Below are 18,147 nucleotides of genomic sequence, written 5' to 3' on the forward strand. Positions count from 1 at the left end.
AGCTACTGGGGTGAGTTACTAGTCAATATGGGTAAAGGTATCATAGCTGTGACAGGTTCGGTCACAGAGACCCCCTTGGGACTGTCACCTGATGTGCTGAAACTACCTCTGAGCTCATTTTCTTTGCCAGCTTGGGGCTCCAGAATCCTGTCTTGCTGAGCCAGGCACGCTAGCCTGCTGCAACACAGACCCAGGGTCTGAACCACGCCCCCAACGCTGCAGACTAAACTGAAAACAGCTCAGCAAGTACTCCTGTCTCCAGCTCCCAATGGGATCCAAACCCCAAATAAATCTGTTTTACTCTGTATAAAGCTTATAAAGGGTAAACTCATAAATTGGCCGCTGTCTATAACACTGATAGAGAGATATGCACAGCTGTTTGCTCCCCCAGGTATTACTCCCCACTTACTCTGGGTTAATAAATGAACAAACGTGATTTTATTAAGTATAAAAAGTAGGATTTAAGTGGTTTCAAGTAATAACAGACAGCACAAAGTAAGTTACCAAGCAAAATAAAACAAAACACACAAGTCTAAGCCTAATACATTAAGAAACTGATTACAGATAAAATCTCACCCTCAGAGATGTTCCAATAAGCTTCTTTCACGGACTAGAATTCTTCCTAGTCTGGGCCCAATCCTTTCCCCGGTACAGTCCTTGTTAGCTCCACAGGCATCTTAGGTGCAAACTAGGGCTTTTCTCATGACTGGAACTCTCTTTGTTCTGTTCCACCCCCTTTTATAGCTTTGGCACAAGGTGGGAATCCTTTGTCTCTCTCTGGGTTTCCACCTCTCCTTCTAAATGAAAAAACACCAGGTTTAAGATGGATTCCAGTATCATGTGACATGTTCACATGTCCTGTGAGACTTCATTACCCACTGGCTGGCACACACGTATACAGGAAGGCTTACAAGTAAATAGAGTCATTTACAACCAATTGTCCCGGTTAATGGGAGCCATCAAAATTCTAAACCACCATTAATGGCCCACACTTTGCATAACTACAGTAGGACCTTAGAATTATATTTCATATTCCTAATTTCAGATACAAGAAAGATACATTCATACAAATAGGATGACCAAACGCAGTAGATTATAGGCTTTGTAATGATACCTCACCAGAGACCTTTTGCATAAAGCACATTCTAGTTACATCATATTCACACTTATAAACATATTTTTATGAAGCATATGGAGTGCAACGTCACAACAGCCTGTTCTGAGTGATCCAGGCCTTGACCTCAAGGCGCGATCACTGTGATGCACTGTGTGCAGTTATCCTGGCATACCACTGGTAGGCTGCGGGTAGTGAAGGACGCAGAAGCACAACCACTCAAAGACCTTTTCCCAAGAGTCACTCTGAAGTCAGTACTTGGTCCCAGCCCTCAGTTCCTTGACTCACCTCTGCTATACATCCTTTGACTCCGCTGAGGTAGCACATGGCATTGAAAGCTGTAATAACAGCACGTAGCTCTGAACTTCTCAGCTTCTGAGGGATTTATCAGTGCTGTCCTTGTTGCTCCATAGGTGCCCATGATCTTTACAGAAAGAGATGGGTCTCTTTGCCCCAGCGAGCAAGGACATGGATAGATCCTCAGCACATCCCTGCCAGACTGGCTGAAGCACCACCGTCTTCATTTGACAATGGGGAAACAGAGGCTCTCTCTTTTATTCCATTGCTTGTAGGGTGCTGAGCAGAATGGGGCCCTGATCCTTGACTGGGGTCCCTCAGTGGTACTGTAAGAGTAGTGGTAAATAGCTCACCACAAGACCATCCCTCCTCCTTAATAAGAATAATGAAACACACAGAGGTTATGTGACTTTGCTTGATAGAACACAGCAAGTCTGCAGCAAAACTCGGGATAGAACCCTGACTCCCCGACCCAAAAGAAGAGAAGGGTGTTCATAGGCTCAGGCAAAGATGAGAGGCATTTCATCTCTTGTTTCTTTCCTTTGGCATCTCCGATGGTGATTACTTTATAGGAACTTTCTGACTTTGTACAGCATGGCCAGGATCCCTTTAAAATTCAGGACTCAGGGTGCAATTGTACAGTTAAAAAAAAAAACTCGCAAAAGAAATTTTTCAAGGGGGTAACTGGGGAGTAGCATGCTTACAGGAAGATGGATCTACCCTTCCCTCCATGGGAGAATTAAAACCCACACCTAGGCTTATGCTCATTTGCACTTGTCCCTATCACACAGCTGTTCGGATTTGCTGGTATTTTCTCTAGCCCGGGTGTCTCTGAAGCTTCTGTCTCCAGCACCAGGAGACTGGCATCTGTGCAATCATAACTCCTAACGTTTGGGATATAAAGAATCTGTTAAATAGAACAAAAAAGGGAGAAAGGGGAGAGTTACATCCAAGCAAACTGCTCCAGCTGAGATGTGATTAGGGCTCCCAAAAGCCACCGGGTTGTGATGAGCAGGTGAACTCAGCAAACATTTTAAAGCCTGCTGCAGAATTAGCCTCTGAGGATGTGTTGTTTGAAGGGGGCTATGCGGGAGGAGGGTAGATTTTGTTCTTGTTGTTTTGAGTTAAGTTGTTGGGGGCGATGGGGGTTTTCTGTCCTAATTTCCGAAACCGCTCCATTTTACAAGGTTCATGTGTTTTTCAGCAAGGTACCACGGAGAAGTTAATTAGCTCATTTACAATTAGCTACCACAGAATTCGTAATTGCTTCCCCTGTGGAAAGGGACCTAATCATCATCACGCAGCCGTAGGACTGCTGTGAAAATGGCAGTAGGAGCACGCGGCTCGGACCACGGGAAATGCCCTGCTTTTAGCCTACTGAGCTGCCTGATTAGCAAATGTGAGGAGGGGGAGAGTTGTGGGGGGACTCCTACACAGAGCTCCGGATGAGGGATATAGCCGGAGCCGGCAAATTGAGATTCAGATCTGGAGCTGGTTCCAAACTTCCCCAAAGTTCAGTAGCTCAGATCTGGAGTTCCCTCCCTATGCTTTGGCCCAAGGTAGACACTACCTCTGTTCTGAAAGCTGACACAGCTTGAGGGCTATTTTTGCTTCCTGTGATGTAACCCAGAGGTTCCCAAACTGGCACGCGGGTCACTCGTGATCTGTGGGGAACTTTGCAGCGAGCTGGCTGTTCACATGACACTAGCTTTGCCCCAACCCCTCTTTCCAGCTGCTGCCATTGGCCTGTAGGCTGCTCACTGCCAAGAAGAACCTGGAGACCTGTACAACCCTCTGGGAACAAAGAGGAGAAACTGGCCCTTGGTGCCTGTGTTAGCGGCTGCTGAGGAGAGCAAACTAGGAACTGCCTTCCCAGGACACAGTGAATGCTGCAGAGTGCATAGCTGCTGGAGTGGGTAGCAGATAGCCGGGGAGATCCACTCTACCTCTTGCTCCCTCTCTGCTCATTGTGACACACCAAGTTTAACAGGCTGTCATTAGCTGTTTATCTAAGCACGGGTGTTGGAGCGGCTTTCCACGGTGCTGGAGGACACAGGCTCACACACCCTGCAGACGGATCTGAGCTCTGCAGCCAGTCACTAGTTGTATGTGCAATCCCTGTCGCAACTGGTCACGTTTAGAAGCAGAAAAGAATAGTAGTGAGACAAACAGGGATGAATAATACTAATAAGGAATTAATTAATATCTGTGTTCAGAGCCAAAATGAAGGTATGCAGTAGGCAGAGGCCTGAATGTTAGAAAGTCAGCAGTTGCCTTATCGCATTTCCTCATGCGTTTGCCTTTGGCAGGATCTGAAAAGGTACATATGGTACCTGCCTATAGAATGTACACACATCTGGATTGTGCCTGCTATAGCCCCCCCACACACACACACCTGGATTGTGCCTGCTATAGCACAAACACACACACATCTGGATTGTACCTGCCTATAGAATACACACTCATAATCTACCCACTTATATCATATGCCATGGCAATGAGTTTGTTACGCACATACACAAACGCATAGCTTTTAAGGCCCTAAGGCCTGGTTGTAATCATCTCTGTCTTCCTACATGACACAGGCCACAGAAAACAGCTAGATCTCTCTCTGTATTATGGAGGTACTAGTTGCGACGTCACAGATAATGTGGTCGGAGTCTGTTTTTCTGCTCGAGCAGGGATTCAACCTCTTTGTTTAGTATGAAGAATACATACAGAGAGAGAGCGAGAGAAAAGCTAGCTACACATATATGTGTGTGTGTGACCCTGATTTTTCCCCTAGGCCCTTCACAGTCTCGGCGAGTATCATACACATCCTTTGCCCTGCAGAGGGTCAGGCATCCTGCATCTCATTGTCCCTTCTGTCTCTTGAATTAGCACTTCCCCTCACTCGACACTCGGTGTACAACATTCTATCATTGCACCTCTCTTGCCTGCCGTCTCCTTCCCTAGGCCCGTCTGACACCTCTGCCTTGCGCTTATCATGGAAACATAACATTTAAATACAAATAGAACAGGGAATAATTTAACCCCTATTCACACCAAGGGAGGTGCCAGGCCGTCATATAAACACAGCCCGGGAGATTTATAGACACCGTATATTTAGCTAACAAGCTACATTTCTTCACCCGTGTGGCTTGTAGCTAGTGCCACTGACTCAAGCGAGCCCTAGCAGGGCTGGCAGGGGAACCTGCGGGTGGGAAGCCTTGTTACATTGTAATATCAGGGGTGTCATTAAGGGTACATCTTCTATATTATTTTTTTGGTTTCGTTTCTCCAGCTTTTGATGTCCCAGCAGAGACCAAGGTACCTTGCACTGTTGCTGGAATGGATGGGAAATGTAGGCTACATACGGTTACTCTACAGAGAGGCCTTGTGGTTAATTTATATTTTAATTTATTCATCATGTTTATTACTCTAATGCCTAGGGACCAACCAAGATTGGGGCCCCATTGTGCTAGGTGCTGTACGAACACAGAGCCCTAGACAGTCCCTGCCCCAAAGACTTACAATCTAATTAGGCAAGGTGGACGCAGAATAAGGGAAAGGACCAATCAACCCGCTAGCTGCAGCTGGTCGAACAGAGCAATCAATGTGGTGGCTGAAAACGACCTGTTAGGGAAGAGTGTTCGATAGAAGGGGATCAGCTAAACAGAAAGACAAAGGGAAGGGAGAGGGGTAAGGGTGACATAACAGGCAAAAAGAGGGAGGGAGGAATGTCTGAGAGTCAGGCGTAGAATGAAGCTGAGGTAATGAGACTGCAAGACTGAGGGCAGGAAAAGGAGGCTGGAGCAAACTGCCAATCAGCACTGAGCGGAGAAATCACAGTCAAAAGTGTAGAAAATATCACCAGTGTCCATCAGTGCCAGCTTTATTTCTGTTGAGGGCGCCTAAGAAGGAAAGGAACCAGCCTGACTCTCAGATTCCAAGTTCGGGTTTTTTCTACTGGCAGCTTTTACTCGTAAACTGAGCTTAATTGATCTGAAATCACTGAGGCATAATAACCGTGGGGCTCAGTGGAGCTGTTTGTAGGGAGTCACTTTTCAAATCATAACCCCCCTCTTTCTCCAGCTCTGTCAATCGGGATGATGATATCTACCTTCTTCAAAGGGCTGGTCTGAGAATGACGTAGCCCATGGTTGCAAAGCGCTCTGAATGTGACAAGTTCAGAGTTTGGGGTGTTCTGACCCAGAATCTTGCATGATCCATTCCAGAAACAGATGCCAGCATGGAATTGAGATCCAAGTTTGGAAACTAACACACACACACAATGTTCTGGAATGGTTTGATCCAGGAGATTGGTCCAAGTCCATGCCCAGACTTGAACGTTTGATGTCTCTCCCTTTCTGTTGAACTTCCACTGTGCAGACATTGCCTTTCCCTTTGCAGCAGCAAAATCAGCGTGATCTGCATGATGGGACAGAAACCCAGTGCAGTGAACTCTCATAAGGGGGGGAGGGAGAGCTTAGTGGTTTGCACATTGGCCTGCTAAACTCAGGGTGGTGAGCTCAATCCTTGAGGGGGCCACTTAGGGAGCTTGGTCCTGCTTGTGAAGACAGGGGGCTGGACTCAATGACCTTTCAAGGTCCCTTCCAGCTCTATGAGATAGGTATATCTCCATATATTCTATTATAACAGGATGCTTTGGAAGCAACACCAATAGAGAGAGCATATAGCATACATTCATCCCCATGCACAACACACTGTGTCCAATGCAATCCCTCTCCATTTTGCTCTGGTGGCCTAATGGCCTTCCTCGTGCTCTCTCAGACATAGTTGATGAAGTTGAGCCGAGTTACCGTGGCACTCGGCATGTCAGCCTTTTGTTTGGGACTTGGCAAAGCATCTGGGGGCACTGGTGGTGTGAAAGGTTCAGTGTAAGCTCATTAGTGGATTACGGTGCTGTAATTTCAGTCGCATGCAAATGAATCCAGGTGCACATCGAGATCGGGAACCCACTGAATGTTCCCAGCTGCTGCCGTGTTCCTCCGCTCTTCCCATTCAGTGCACGGGATACATTATTATAACGTCGCGATGAGCTTTCTTGCAGGTCTGGAATGCAAAGAGCAAACCTGATGGGTGCTTAAAAGGCTGCCTAGGAGCCGTTGGTTGTTAAAGCGACTCATTTCACCAGCTGGTTGTGTGAACATTTAGGTGTTTGAGACAGCAGTTGCCATAAATCACTGTTATAAAAAACACAAAGGTTTTCAAAAGTGATTTGGAGTCACCTTAAAAGGGCCTGATTTTCAGCAGGGTGAGTGCTCGGCCCTTTCTGAAAATCAGGCCATTTTAAGGGGGGTCAACTTGGGCCCCAAAGTCACAAGCCACTTTTGAAAATCTTGGCCCTAAAGCCATGAGTAAGTGAGTAGAGGGTCTCAGTCCAGTGGCTGGTGGTCACGTGGCCATCTGGTGGACATGGCACAAAACTGACGGTGATGGGCACCTTTTGCCCGCAGTCTTCAGTGAGACGCGGATGACTGAATGTCAGGGAAAAGGGAGTAAAACCAAAAAATAAAAGGTTTGCGTAACATACCTAGATTTATGCTTTGCATAAACTAAATTAGGCAAGGCAGTCTCAGGCCAGGTCCACACTAGGAACTTTTTGCTGGTATTATAACATTGATTAGGGGTGTGAATTTTGTCTGACACACCGATACCGGCAAAAACCCTAGAACAGACACATCGATACCGGCATAAAAGTGCTTTTCTTGGTAAAAGTGCTTTTCTAGGGAGGCAGTATAGGCTTTACTGGCAACAGCACTTTTTTACCAGTATTAGCTATGTCAACTCCGGGAAGGTTTGCTTGCATACCCATACCAGTGTAGTTATACCAGCAAGTTTTCTTCTAGTGGAGACTTGGCTTCAGTTGTGCTCAAAGATCTTTCTTTCCCCTGCACCTCACCTCCTTCTCCAAACCAGTTTTCCCAGACACCTAAACACACAGTAGGGTTTTGGACTTATTGGTTTCTCTAAGACTTTGTCTAAGCAAGGCCTAAAGAGATGCTTCATTGAGGATCTGAGTAGCGTTAATAGCTACCTGTCAAAGGTTTAACACCCCATCACAGAGATTCCATTGCACAGAGCAATTTGCCCATGGAGTAAAGTGGTTTCTGATGGACCATACACATTGTATCTCCAAGAAGATGGTTTCATCTGGCTGTGGGGGAGACTTTTCTACAGTTGAATCTTTCCCTTTCTCCCTGTGCCCACCCAGTGGTTAAGAAATATTCCTTCATTGGCAGATACATGCAGCCCATCACAGAGAGGTGACCAAGGGGATGCTGGAAGCTCCTCGGACTCATAGAGCTATAGAGAACATTTATAATATTTAGTCCATTCCTTGCCATTGGAGGATTAAATGACTCGATTACTTGAAAAATAGTCTAGACAAAGCACTGAAAAAGTACAGTGGGGAAGTCCGACACTGCACTAACTGATCTTCCTAGCTCCTATTTCCATGGTTCCCAGTAGATCTGATTAAGACAGTCATCAAAGCTATCACTTTCCTTATGCATGCCTCTAGAAAACAAGCCTTTGAACTGTCCATTACTTTAGCTACTTCCTTTGAGATGTGAGAAAAAGAAAGCGTGGGGATAACCCAGTGTGCTGTGTTCCTACTATTTCAGCGCTGGCTACGCAGCTAAAGGCCACGTAAAGGCTGGTCATCTTACTACCCTAGCCATCTGTGCATTTTCTATACACAGAATGCTCTTGGTTCATCAGGATCACCCTAACGGGGTAGGGATCTAATCTACTGCATACAAAAATTACTTTTAGCTCAGTTTCTAAGGCAATTTGCTAATTTACAGATGACTTCTTGGGTATGTGAACGTTGATCAAACCAGTTTAAGCGGACCAGTTTGCCTAAATCACCTCTTTCTCAATGAGTAAAACTGGTGCCAATCACCCATGTTCTCAACCAGAAAAGGGGTTTTGTAAACGGGCATTCTGGTCAGGTTCAGGTTATTAACGTGCACGTTTAAAAAAAATTCAAAGTATTTATTTACTCACATGCATTTATTCAAATTGGTTGCATCTGTTCTGTAAACTGCTTCGAGAAAAAAACCATCTTGGTTCACACACATTTACATAGTATTTAATGAATGATGAGTTACACATTTATGAAGCATGTGTAAATGGCCTATTTACATACACAATGTAAACCATGTACATTTCTTTTTTCCCCCCTTCATGCAGTGATATTGAATAGCGCTGCCAGTCACAATGCTATGAATAGAAATCCATTCTAACAGTGGATCCAGTGCCCACTGAAGTCCATAAAAGTCTTTCTATTGACTTTGGTGGCCATTGGATTGGGCCCTGTTTTTGGGTGCTTTGTCAAAGTTTGTTCCTTTTAACAGGCGGGTCTACATTAGGAGCTGTTTACCGATATAGGTATAACGGTATGGTATAATGACAACATGTTTTTAGTGTGGACACTGCTTATACTGGCAAAGCTGTGTTTTCACGGGTGTAGTTTATTCATACTCCACACCCAAGCTAAACAAGCTATACCAGTAAAAGTGCAGTTTTTCCAATATAACTGCGTCTACATTAGGGGTTTATGCAGGCACAGCTGTGTTGATCCGGGAACATACCTTTTCACACCCCTGATTGACAAGCCTGTAGTGTAAACATAACCTTACCATAAGCGCAAAGGTAAATACAACATCTACCAACAGAGCACGGTGGTATCCAAGATGCTAGCGGGTCTCCCATTAGTTGAAATAGGATGTACCTGTCCTATCTTAAATACTTGTATAAGTAAATGTTGACTTTAAATGGTGACCACTGCAAGTTTGGGCAAAATCCATTCAGTTGGCTTCAATCAGCTGACCCTCAAAAATAGTCTGAATACGTATTTGTCTGTTTTCAGAGTAGCAGCCGTGTTAGTCTGTATCCGCAAAAAGAACAGGAGTACTTGTGGCACCTTCGAGACTAACAAATTTATTAGAGCATAAGCTTCGTGGGCTACAGCCCACTTCTTCGGATGCATATCATTATGCAAGGCACTGCATTCAGCCGTATGGAGTGGAAATCCATCAACTTCATGAAAAAACTGATATGCATCTGAAGAAGTGGGCTGTAGCCCACGAAAGCTTATGCTCTGATAAATTTGTTAGTTTCTAAGGTGCCACAAGTACTCCTGTTGTATTTGTCTGTGTGTATATGTAGAGATCTGTGTGGGTACATAAATGTGTTTATATGTATAACGTGTATGTGAGCATTTATATATATTTATATAAGACCAGAATCTTCATTTACAAGCCAGGGCTTCCATTCCATTTAATTACTTCCCTTGCTGCTTTAAATCAAAGACCAATTCAAAACAGAGCCGCTTCTGTTAAACTTAATTATTTTCTCCTGCAGCTTATAGGGTAAAGTGGTGGCTACTAAAAAGGGCACTTCCTAATTGAAGGTTGGTTCTAAATGCCATCCTTGTATGCATTCCCTTTGAATGGCAGTCTGGAAAATACCAGTGTTTTATTTCCGGGAACTCGTCTGCAAAGACTGAGCAGAAAGAACTGACCCATGAGGCTTGGGGCATCGATTTTCAGAGGTGACTAATTGGTTTTAGGTGCCTCGATCTTCCAGGGCTCAACGTGATGCTTGGCACTTTCTGAAAACCAGGCCCCTTTAAGGCGTTTCCAGCTTGGCATCCAAAATCCATAGCCACTTCTGAAAATGTTTGCCTTGGCGGGGAGGGGAGAGGGGCGTCTCCCTCCCACCTCTTTCTTTTGCATGTTGTGTGGAGTCATATTGGCTTTCGCACTCCTCCTGAAATATGGTAAGCATCTCTTTATTTTGTTCCAGAAGACAGAAAACTCTTTGTGGGGATGCTCAATAAGCAGCAGTCAGAAGACGACGTGCGCAGGCTATTCGAGGCGTTCGGGAACATTGAGGAGTGCACGATCCTCCGGGGACCCGATGGCAACAGCAAAGGTAAGACAGCTCGTGATGCATGGTGCGTGGCCCCTCCAGCCGGTCCCAACCTCTGTGCAGCAGTATCCATTAGACTAGGGTGACTCAGTGGCTAGATGAATGTCGCCCCTTGGATTGATTAGGGCCAAACTTTCCAATTAAGGTCCATAAGGAGTGGGTCAAACTCTCTGCTGCTGTAAATGGGCCAAGGTCCATTGAAGAACATGTATACCAGCCGAGTTTGGCCCAGTCTCTGCAGGATATGTGTGCCTGAGCACAAAGGGCCAGTTGCATGTATAAAATACATGCCCACAAATGATTATGTGCGTACACTTCTTTGCCTGCATAACAGCTTGCATGCATCACTACCCATCTTGTAAGTGCATGTTTTGTGGGCACCACCTAAGTACTTATTTTTGAAAATGTGCCCACCCATATCCCGTAAAATTTGCTTCCATAATCCGCCCTGAGGTAACCCAGAGCCACGTTTTCCTTTGTCTGTGTTTGAGTACCTTTAGGTGAAATGTGCTCATTCATTCGCTTAACAGAACCAAGTGTTCCACCTGCCATCTTCAGCCACTATCTCTTCCCAAGTCCCAGATGATTTTATTATGTGTATTACAAGCCCCAATCCCTATTGGGACCCCATTATTCTGGGCGATGTACAAACAATAAGAGACAGTCTCTGTCCCATAGAGCTAATAGTTAAATAGACCAGACAAAGAATGGGAGAGGGGAAAAAGAAGCCCGTGGAGAGAAAAGGCCTCTCTAAGCCCACACAGCTGCCTAGCAACAGAGCCAAGAATGGAAGCCAGGGCCCCTTTCTCTTCTCTCTCGCCTCCAACACAAGAGTTCCTCTTCATTATCATGTGTAATTCTCACTGTGGCCACTCCAGGCTATCAATACTCCAACCAATACTACAGGAATAGTGTTTTAGGGTTTGCTGCTGCACCCAATGAAGTCAATGGGAGTTTGACCATTTCCATTGGGAGCAAAAGCAAAAGTAACGAAACACCAAAAGAAAGGCCATTCTTGTAGTATGTTCAGTAGAGCTGGTCAGAAAATCCCCATTATTTTTCATGAAAAACATGTTTTTTAAAATGGTTCTTTTCCCCTAAATTTCCAAAGAAATCAAAAACTGAAAAGATGTCAATTTTCACAAAAGAGATGTGGTTAAAATGTTAAATTTGGGGGTGCCACTGGGTGGCTGGACCTTTAATGGGAAATGGGTCTCAGCCTCATCTGCGAGATGATTAGCTCCTCTCCCCATGTGGGGAATATAAAGATGGGTCATGTGATTCCATCAGGTTTCCCGGATAAATAAGGGAGAGGCCTGGGAGAGGGAGCGAGAAAAGTCAGCAAAGGTCTGGAGAAGGTTGCTGAGGGTTGCAGAGAGCAGCAAGTCTCCTGCAGGAGACCCTGAAATAGCCAGGACCAGGCATGCCGCAGAAGATGTGCACCTGCTGGTCTCTGAGCCAGAGAGAGTTGGGGAAGGCTGAGAGTCAAAAGAGCAGAGCAGCTGGAGGGGTTTGCCTGCTGGTCTCTCAATGATAGAGAAGACAACTCGGGGAGAGTTTTGGATCCTCTCCTTGGGAAAGGAAGGACTCCAGGTAGGAAAGCCTGTTAGTGGCTGCTTGGAGAACAGGGAAGGACTCTAGCTAGAAACGGTTGGGACTGGCTGCTTGATGAAGAGCAGACTGGGCCTGAAGAAGACCTAGAGCTGTGAATGAACTGTTGTGTTGTGGGTCGATGGACTTTATTGTGGGATTTTGAGCCTTGTTTCAACTTGTTTGTTATTAGACCAGCCCCAAACAGGGGTGTTATTAGCCAGGGGAAAGCCTTTGTGGATTAGTTCCAGGAACCTCAGAGGGAAACTGAGGCAAAGCCGCCTTTGGCCATAAAGAGGCAATCTGGAGACAGCGATTCAGTTACAGGGGGAGATAAAATTTCAAAACCCAAAATCTTTTAGCCAAAAAATTGGGGGGAGAGTGCTTGCTTGTGCCCCGCGTCCCCTGAGAAAAGTCAGGTAATTTTGACCAAAATAAAAATTGTCTATGATCAAAAAGCCAAATGTTTCAACTAGCTGTAATATGCACAGCAGTATTGCAGGCTCCAGGAAGCATGCTGACATCTGAGTATGGAGATGAACTTCTGAACTTGTTTTCCTATTTGATTTTTGGAGATTTAAAAATAGAATTTACTCCACCGTTAGCAGAGTCTAAAATCAGTGAAGCCAGCAATGTCCAAGGAGGCAGAATGGTGCAGCTGAACTGAGAAACCAGATTTCTCAACTCCCAGTACTGTCCTTTTCCTAACTGGAAATGGTAGAAGCCCCATCACTTAAAGCTGGCCTGGGCAAAGTGGTGAAGAATGTATAGGACGAAGGAAATGATCTTGCATTTTTCCCCAGAAGAATGGATTGGATAATCACATGGACCTAACTTTTGCAGCAAGGCACAATGCAAAGACCCATAATTGAAAACAAATAGGAATCTACACTTGTAAGATAGGTAAATACACACAAAAGGGCCATTTTGCATGTGCATATACCCACTAACTTGCTCAAACTGCAGGGAAACAAATGCACACACACATTTTTGAGTGTGCGCCTGTTGCACCCCGATTTAAACAGTGTGCCTCGTCAGTCTTTGCCATCCCCAATTTAAAAGCTCTTATATCGGGTTTCACAGACAAATCCTTAAAATGTGAAAATTGGTCTCATTGGATTGACTAGCCAGTTGTTGGCCCTTTTGAGACAGTACTTATCACTTGGACGCGTGGAGCTGGGAGAGTTCTGTCCTTGAAGCGTGGCACATCACAGCCTTTTCTCCAGCATCAGCATTTGAACAAGAATTTTCCATCTAATATCAGGGTCATTCTTCCAGCCGTTTCCTAGAAAAGTATCTTCAATTTAAACAGGAAGCCCTCCTCTCTTGACAGTGAAATGCATCCATTAAATATTGATCGGCATGTAATATTTCATCAAATGTGCTGGCGTGTGTGAAGAAGACACCAGCCCTGTTGTGGCAGTTCATATGTCACTAGATATTTTGACATGTGACAACATCGACGGGCATATTTCTGCAACACGAAGACAGAGGATCCTAACCACAGTGACACATTTGAGAAAGACACTGCTATGCCTATAAAGTCACTCTCAGCCAGCAAAGATTCTTCATCTTCAGACAGGCCTCAGCTTGTCACGGTGGTAGGAAACAGCCGGGGGAAAGGGAGTGTGCCATCCGATATACTCTCTGCTCCGGGGGTGAGTGTCTGGGAAAGTCCAACACCAAGAGCGGAAATTGGATGCTAACACTGTGCAGGGAGGTAGAAATCATGGCAGAATGGCAGAATGGGAGGGTCGTTCCGCACCAGAGGATCTCAGCTTTCTCCCAGCCACGATTCCTTCCAAGCCACCTACTTTTTAAGGGTTTGATCCAATGCACATTGAAATTAATGGGATACTATCCACTGATCTGAATGTCTGTTGAATCCAGCTCTTATTCCGTGGGGCTCACTTTTCAACTTTTTCACAGTCCCATGTGATGCATCATTGCTCCCCCTGTTACTCCTTATGGAAGTATTAGCCTGATGGTAGCTAGAGAAGAAGACACACACACACACATACTCACAAATGCCAGCCTGTGTCTTGATGTACTTTTCCCACCCCTTTTGCAGACCCATTGTGAGCTGGACAGGTTTGCCTGTAAGTTACAGCTTCATCTCTTGAAAGGCTGGGACTTAAGAACATAACAGCTACCATAATGAGTCAGGTTAATGGTCCATCTAGCCCAGTGTCCTGTCTCCCACAAAGGTCAGTAACAGAGCTTCCAGGGGAATGTACAGAACAGGGCAATATTGGAGAGATCCACCCCATCTTCCCCTCCCGGCTTCTGGCAGTTAGAGGTTTGAGGTCACCCCGAGCATGGTTTTGCATCCCTTCCCATCCTGGCTAATAGCCACTGATGGACCTATTCTCCATGAATTTACCTAGTTCTTTTTTTGGAACTCAGTTATACTTTCGGCCATCACAACATGCTGTGGCAATGAGTTCCCTGGGTTAATTTTGTGTTGTGCAATAAAGTATTTCCTTGGTCTCCCTCTGTCCTTGTAGCTCCTCCTACTGTTCTGTTTGATCCTGCTGTTGCTCCGTCGCTGTAAAGCAAATTAAACGAGTGTAGTGCCGGTGAACGGGGCTGGATTGACAGAACACTAATCTCCCCCACTGCATGCCCACCTCCCTGCCATTCTGCCAGTCTCGTCCCAGAGAGAGCCGGTTTCTAGGGCAGTGGTTCTGAACCTGCACCCCTTTGGTTCTCAAAATATGTTTTCGCACCCTTTATCAAAAACCATTGAAGTAGGTCAGTTCTTTAAACCTAGATATACCATAACTATAGGCCGAAAGAGCTAGAATTATATATTTATTTTAATTTCGCAGTAAAATTAAGAATACATAACAAGTTACACACTTCTTGTAAGTTTACCGGCTCAGCGACTCTTCTGCTGTTGCTCTTGTTCAATGATGTTCGAAAAACGAGGAACTTTTTTTGAAATAGCCACACGCATGTCATCGCTCGCATTTAGGCAGTTTCTGGCCTTTGTTTTGATGTGTAAGAGTGATGAAAATCTCAGACAAGTACGTAGTCGCAAATGGCACAAGGATCTCCAGCGCCGTCTTCACCAGTTGTGGAAACGGTGGCTAGTTGAGCACCCCAGACATTCTCAAGTGTCATTGTCTCAAACGCCATTCGGATTCGGCCATTGGCTCATAATTCAATGAGATCATCTTTCATCAAATCACTATCGTTGATGGAATCCAGGTCAAAAAGGAAATGGATCCAGTATGCAGTGGAAGTAAACTGTAACCGACGTGTTAACAGTTAGCGGCTAACTGAATTCAAACAAAGCCACGACGCTGCCACTTCATCATCTGCGCATGCATCAAGAAATACCTCGCAACGTGGCAGTACCCTGTACTTTGTAGTGAGATAATTTCACTACAATTAGCTTAAACACTTGAAAATAAAATTTTTTGTTTGTATATTACAGTAATAGTTAAAACATGTATAATGTTATGTGACAGGGTCAGGCCAAATGGCTACAGGAGAGTGTTAGAAGGCAGATATATTAGTCCCAGATTAAGTAGATCCCTTTTCCCTGGGTAAGGTAACAGGGGCAGTTCCAGAACAAGCAGGAACTTGCTGGAACCAATTAAGGCAGGCAGGTTAATTAGGACACCTGGAGCCAATTAAGAAGAAACTGCTAGAATCAATTAGGACAGGCTGGCTAATCAGGACACCTGAGTTTAAAAAGGACTTCACTTCAGTTTGTGGCGTGCATGCGAGGAGCTGGGAGCAAGAGGCTCTAGGAGCGGAGAGTGGGAAGGTGTATTGCTGGAGGACTGAGGAGTACAAGTATTATTAGGCACCAGGAGGAAGGTCCTGTGGTGAGGATAAAGAAGGTGTTGGGAGGAGGCCATGGGGAAGTAGCCCAGGGAGTTGTAGCTGTCATGCAGCTGTTACAGGAGGCACTCTAGACAGCTACAGTCCACAGGGCCCTGAGCTGGAACCCGGAGTAGAGGGCGGGCCCGGCTTCCCCCCAAGCCTCCCAACTCCTGATCAGACAAAGGAGGAGGTGACCTGGACTGTGGGTTCCACCAGAGGGGAAGGTTTCTGGGCTGTTTCCCCGACCCACATGGTGAATCTCTGAGGCGAGCAAATCCGCCAATAAGCGCAGGACCCACCAAGGTAGAGGAGGAACTTTGTCACAGTTAATAAATACATAGGTTTGATGAAACAAAGTAGTTGTACTTACGTGCCTGTGCTTAATTTGTGTTTTTGATGATTTAGCTTCTAAAAAAATCTGGCATGTCTCGCACCCCCAGAAAGGGCATCTCGCACCCCCAGGGGGTGTGTGAACCCCAGGTTAGGAACCACTGCTCTAGGGGTTAGGGGTAGTTCAGTCCAGCCATGGGTTGTGGATGTTTGTCCATTAGAATTAACCTGAGACCCACCAATTTATTTCTCAGAGTTTGCCAAACGGCAGTCAGATGGCCACGAGCCCCCAGCATTTTAGGCTCCTGTTCGTTTAGAAATCCATCTCTAACCAGGAATGCACTTAAATACGTGAGGCCAGATTTTTAAAGGTGTTTAGGGGCCTAACTCCTATTGAAACCAATGAGAGTTGGGCACCTAAATACCTTTAAAAAATCTGGCCTATGGTTAACTTTAAGCACATTGGCAAGAACAAGAGGCACCAGACTCCCCAAGGTCCTAATGAAAAAAGAAGCGGAGAGAACGTCTCTTCTGGCCTTTTTCTGTGTGTATGAAGTGAATCACTTCATTTGAGGAAGAAACAAGAATGTTCTCATCCTTTCTCTCAGTTGCTCCCCATTCCTAGTTCCGAAGACTCGCCTGGCATAATAAGAACAGCAGGAAGACTGAGACTGATTCTCTCATACATAACTTTTCTGCCCTTAACCACAGTGGCATTCCAGTGTTTTCATCATATAAGATCATAGAATTGGGATGGGGGGGGGGTGAGGGAGAAGACAGAGTAAATATATATCTGATATATCTGAGAATGTTGCCAGCTCTCATAATTTGAGTCTTGGAAAGTTTAGTGCTTCTCTTAAAGTCCTGGCTCCTGGGGTCATGAGGATCTCAGCTTTCACTTTTTTAAAAAACAAGTAGGTTTCTGGTCCTCACAGTTACAGGGAAAGGCTAGAAAACATGACTCGGCTGTAATCTAGATGTTCAAAACCCAGAAATCAAAAAGAACCACACATTTATTATTTTTAAATACTATGATTTAAGCCAGTCTTATTAATTTTAGGGCTGATTCATGAGTTTTTTGAATGTGTGGGATTGGCAATACTGCACTGACTTGTGATAGATACCCGCTTCCTGAGAAAGTGCCACAGGTTTTTAATGTCTCATGAAATGTCAGAACTAATCAATAATATGTGATTACGTCACCCTCTCATGGCTGGAGGTCCACAAAGCACAGAACACGAATAGAGCTGAAATAATTTCCCGTTTGCTCAGACAGTGGGAGCCTGTGGTTGCAGAATGGAAGGTTCCTTCTAAGTTCTTTCCCTCCTGATGATGTCCAAGCAGCCACGTGACGCAGTATGTCTGATGTCTGCGAAGTTAATTACACATGGTGATCACTGGTGACAAATATCCAAAGAATGCCAAACAGCAGAACTGGTTGGACATTTTCACAAGTTTGAAATAAATTGGCTTGAAATTCTCCATGTCAAAATTTTTATTTCCATTTTTTGACCCGCTGTAGTTGACAGTCTGTATGTGGCAGAACTTTTTAGGGTGAGTTAGTTGAGGAACTTGGGGATGAAATGGAACAAAGAGGAAATTTCTTCTGGAATTCAGGAAAACATTTCCTGGCAATAAGGTCAATGAGGAAAGTCCTCTGAAGAAAGGACTAGAAGCCCAACTGGCGGAGCTGTTGAAATCTGGGACAGAGGCAGCCTACGAGGATATACAGTAAGGCATGTAGTCGTTTCTTGTGATAACAGGGGACAGGACTCAGGCCTTTGTCTCTGCATCATAACACCCTTGTGAGGCAGGGTAGTGCTGTCACCCCCATTTTACAGATGAGGAACTGAGGCAGAGAGAAGCTCAGTGACATGCCCCTGGTCACACAGGGAGTCTGGGCAAAGCAGGGGGTTGAACCCAGGTATCCCAAGAATGACAGTGCTTTTCTTCAGTGCACAGTTTGTTTTGCTGACAGATGGAAAATGAGTGCTTTCTTGTCTATTGCTTTAGTAAACAGAGTTGATTAGTGTAGG

At 45.2% G+C, this 18,147-nt stretch overlaps 1 protein-coding gene across 11 annotated transcripts in view; it reads left to right on the forward strand.

The window, feature by feature from the left end:
* CELF4 (CUGBP Elav-like family member 4) overlaps nucleotides 1-18,147 on the forward strand; it is an 861,689-nt gene that overhangs the window by 683,355 nt on the left and 160,187 nt on the right. For 7 of the 11 annotated variants that reach the window (XR_008445494.1, XM_054032838.1, XM_054032839.1 and 4 more), the window contains exon 4: nucleotides 10,229-10,357. Coding sequence is in view for 10 of the 11 variants with exons in the window: in XM_054032838.1 (XP_053888813.1) it covers nucleotides 10,229-10,357 (129 nt within the window). In the remaining variant the exon portion in view is untranslated. The remainder of the gene's footprint in view (nucleotides 1-10,228; nucleotides 10,358-18,147) is intronic. The other 4 variants (XM_054032841.1, XM_054032847.1, XM_054032843.1 and 1 more) reach the window with 1 other exon arrangement.

Source organism: Malaclemys terrapin, chromosome 6 (genome assembly GCF_027887155.1).
Source record: "Malaclemys terrapin pileata isolate rMalTer1 chromosome 6, rMalTer1.hap1, whole genome shotgun sequence".
In the NCBI taxonomy this organism is placed as follows: Eukaryota; Metazoa; Chordata; order Testudines; family Emydidae; genus Malaclemys; species Malaclemys terrapin.